At 47.8% G+C, this 473-nt stretch overlaps 1 protein-coding gene across 1 annotated transcript in view; it reads left to right on the top strand.

Annotated features, from left to right (window-relative positions):
- The first annotated feature begins 35 nt into the window (after window positions 1–35).
- The window catches only part of LOC127751599 (NFX1-type zinc finger-containing protein 1 homolog), a 6,659-nt gene continuing 6,221 nt past the window's right edge, over window positions 36–473 (top strand). Inside the window, exon 1 of the mRNA XM_052275378.1 lies at window positions 36–258. Coding sequence (XP_052131338.1) covers window positions 36–258 — 223 coding nt within the window. The remainder of the gene's footprint in view (window positions 259–473) is intronic.

The raw sequence follows: 473 nt of genomic DNA, 5'->3' as shown, positions 1-473 counted from the left end.
ACGGGATAGTAACTCCCCGCCAAAACGAGTTCTTCATGAGGCAGCCAATTTCTGCTTGGCTCTGCAATGATCTTCTGCCTGGGGATCAAGTCGCCGAACTTGCCCTCGACCCAACAGACTGGGATTTGTCGGGCATTGAGGACAGTGGCATCTTAGAGGAGCTGCATGAAGTGATTCTTTGCGTGTCTGCCTCTAATCTTCAGGACAAAACGAAAGAGTTGCAGAATAAGAGGAAAGAGCCAATGCCCGCCTTGGAAAGTGAGAAGATAGAGAGAGACCTAAGACGTCTCACCAATTTGCAAAACTCTATTCGACGCGGGCTGCTGAGTCCTGAAATTCAGCCCTTACAGGCGAATTTTGAAGATCTTCCGTGGAGGGTTACGAATCCTATGCGACGCTGGCAGATTTACAGGCAAGTTCACTCTTACTCGTTTAGGATGTTTATCAGAAAATATGTGCATAATCGTTCCAGA

The sequence above is a fragment of the Frankliniella occidentalis genome, unplaced genomic scaffold, assembly GCF_000697945.3.
Source record: "Frankliniella occidentalis isolate FOCC.00 unplaced genomic scaffold, Focc_3.1 Scaffold599, whole genome shotgun sequence".
Classification (NCBI taxonomy): domain Eukaryota; kingdom Metazoa; phylum Arthropoda; class Insecta; order Thysanoptera; family Thripidae; genus Frankliniella; species Frankliniella occidentalis.
The sequence above is the reverse complement of the archived record's forward strand: the minus strand, read 5'-3'. Positions and strand labels throughout refer to the sequence as shown.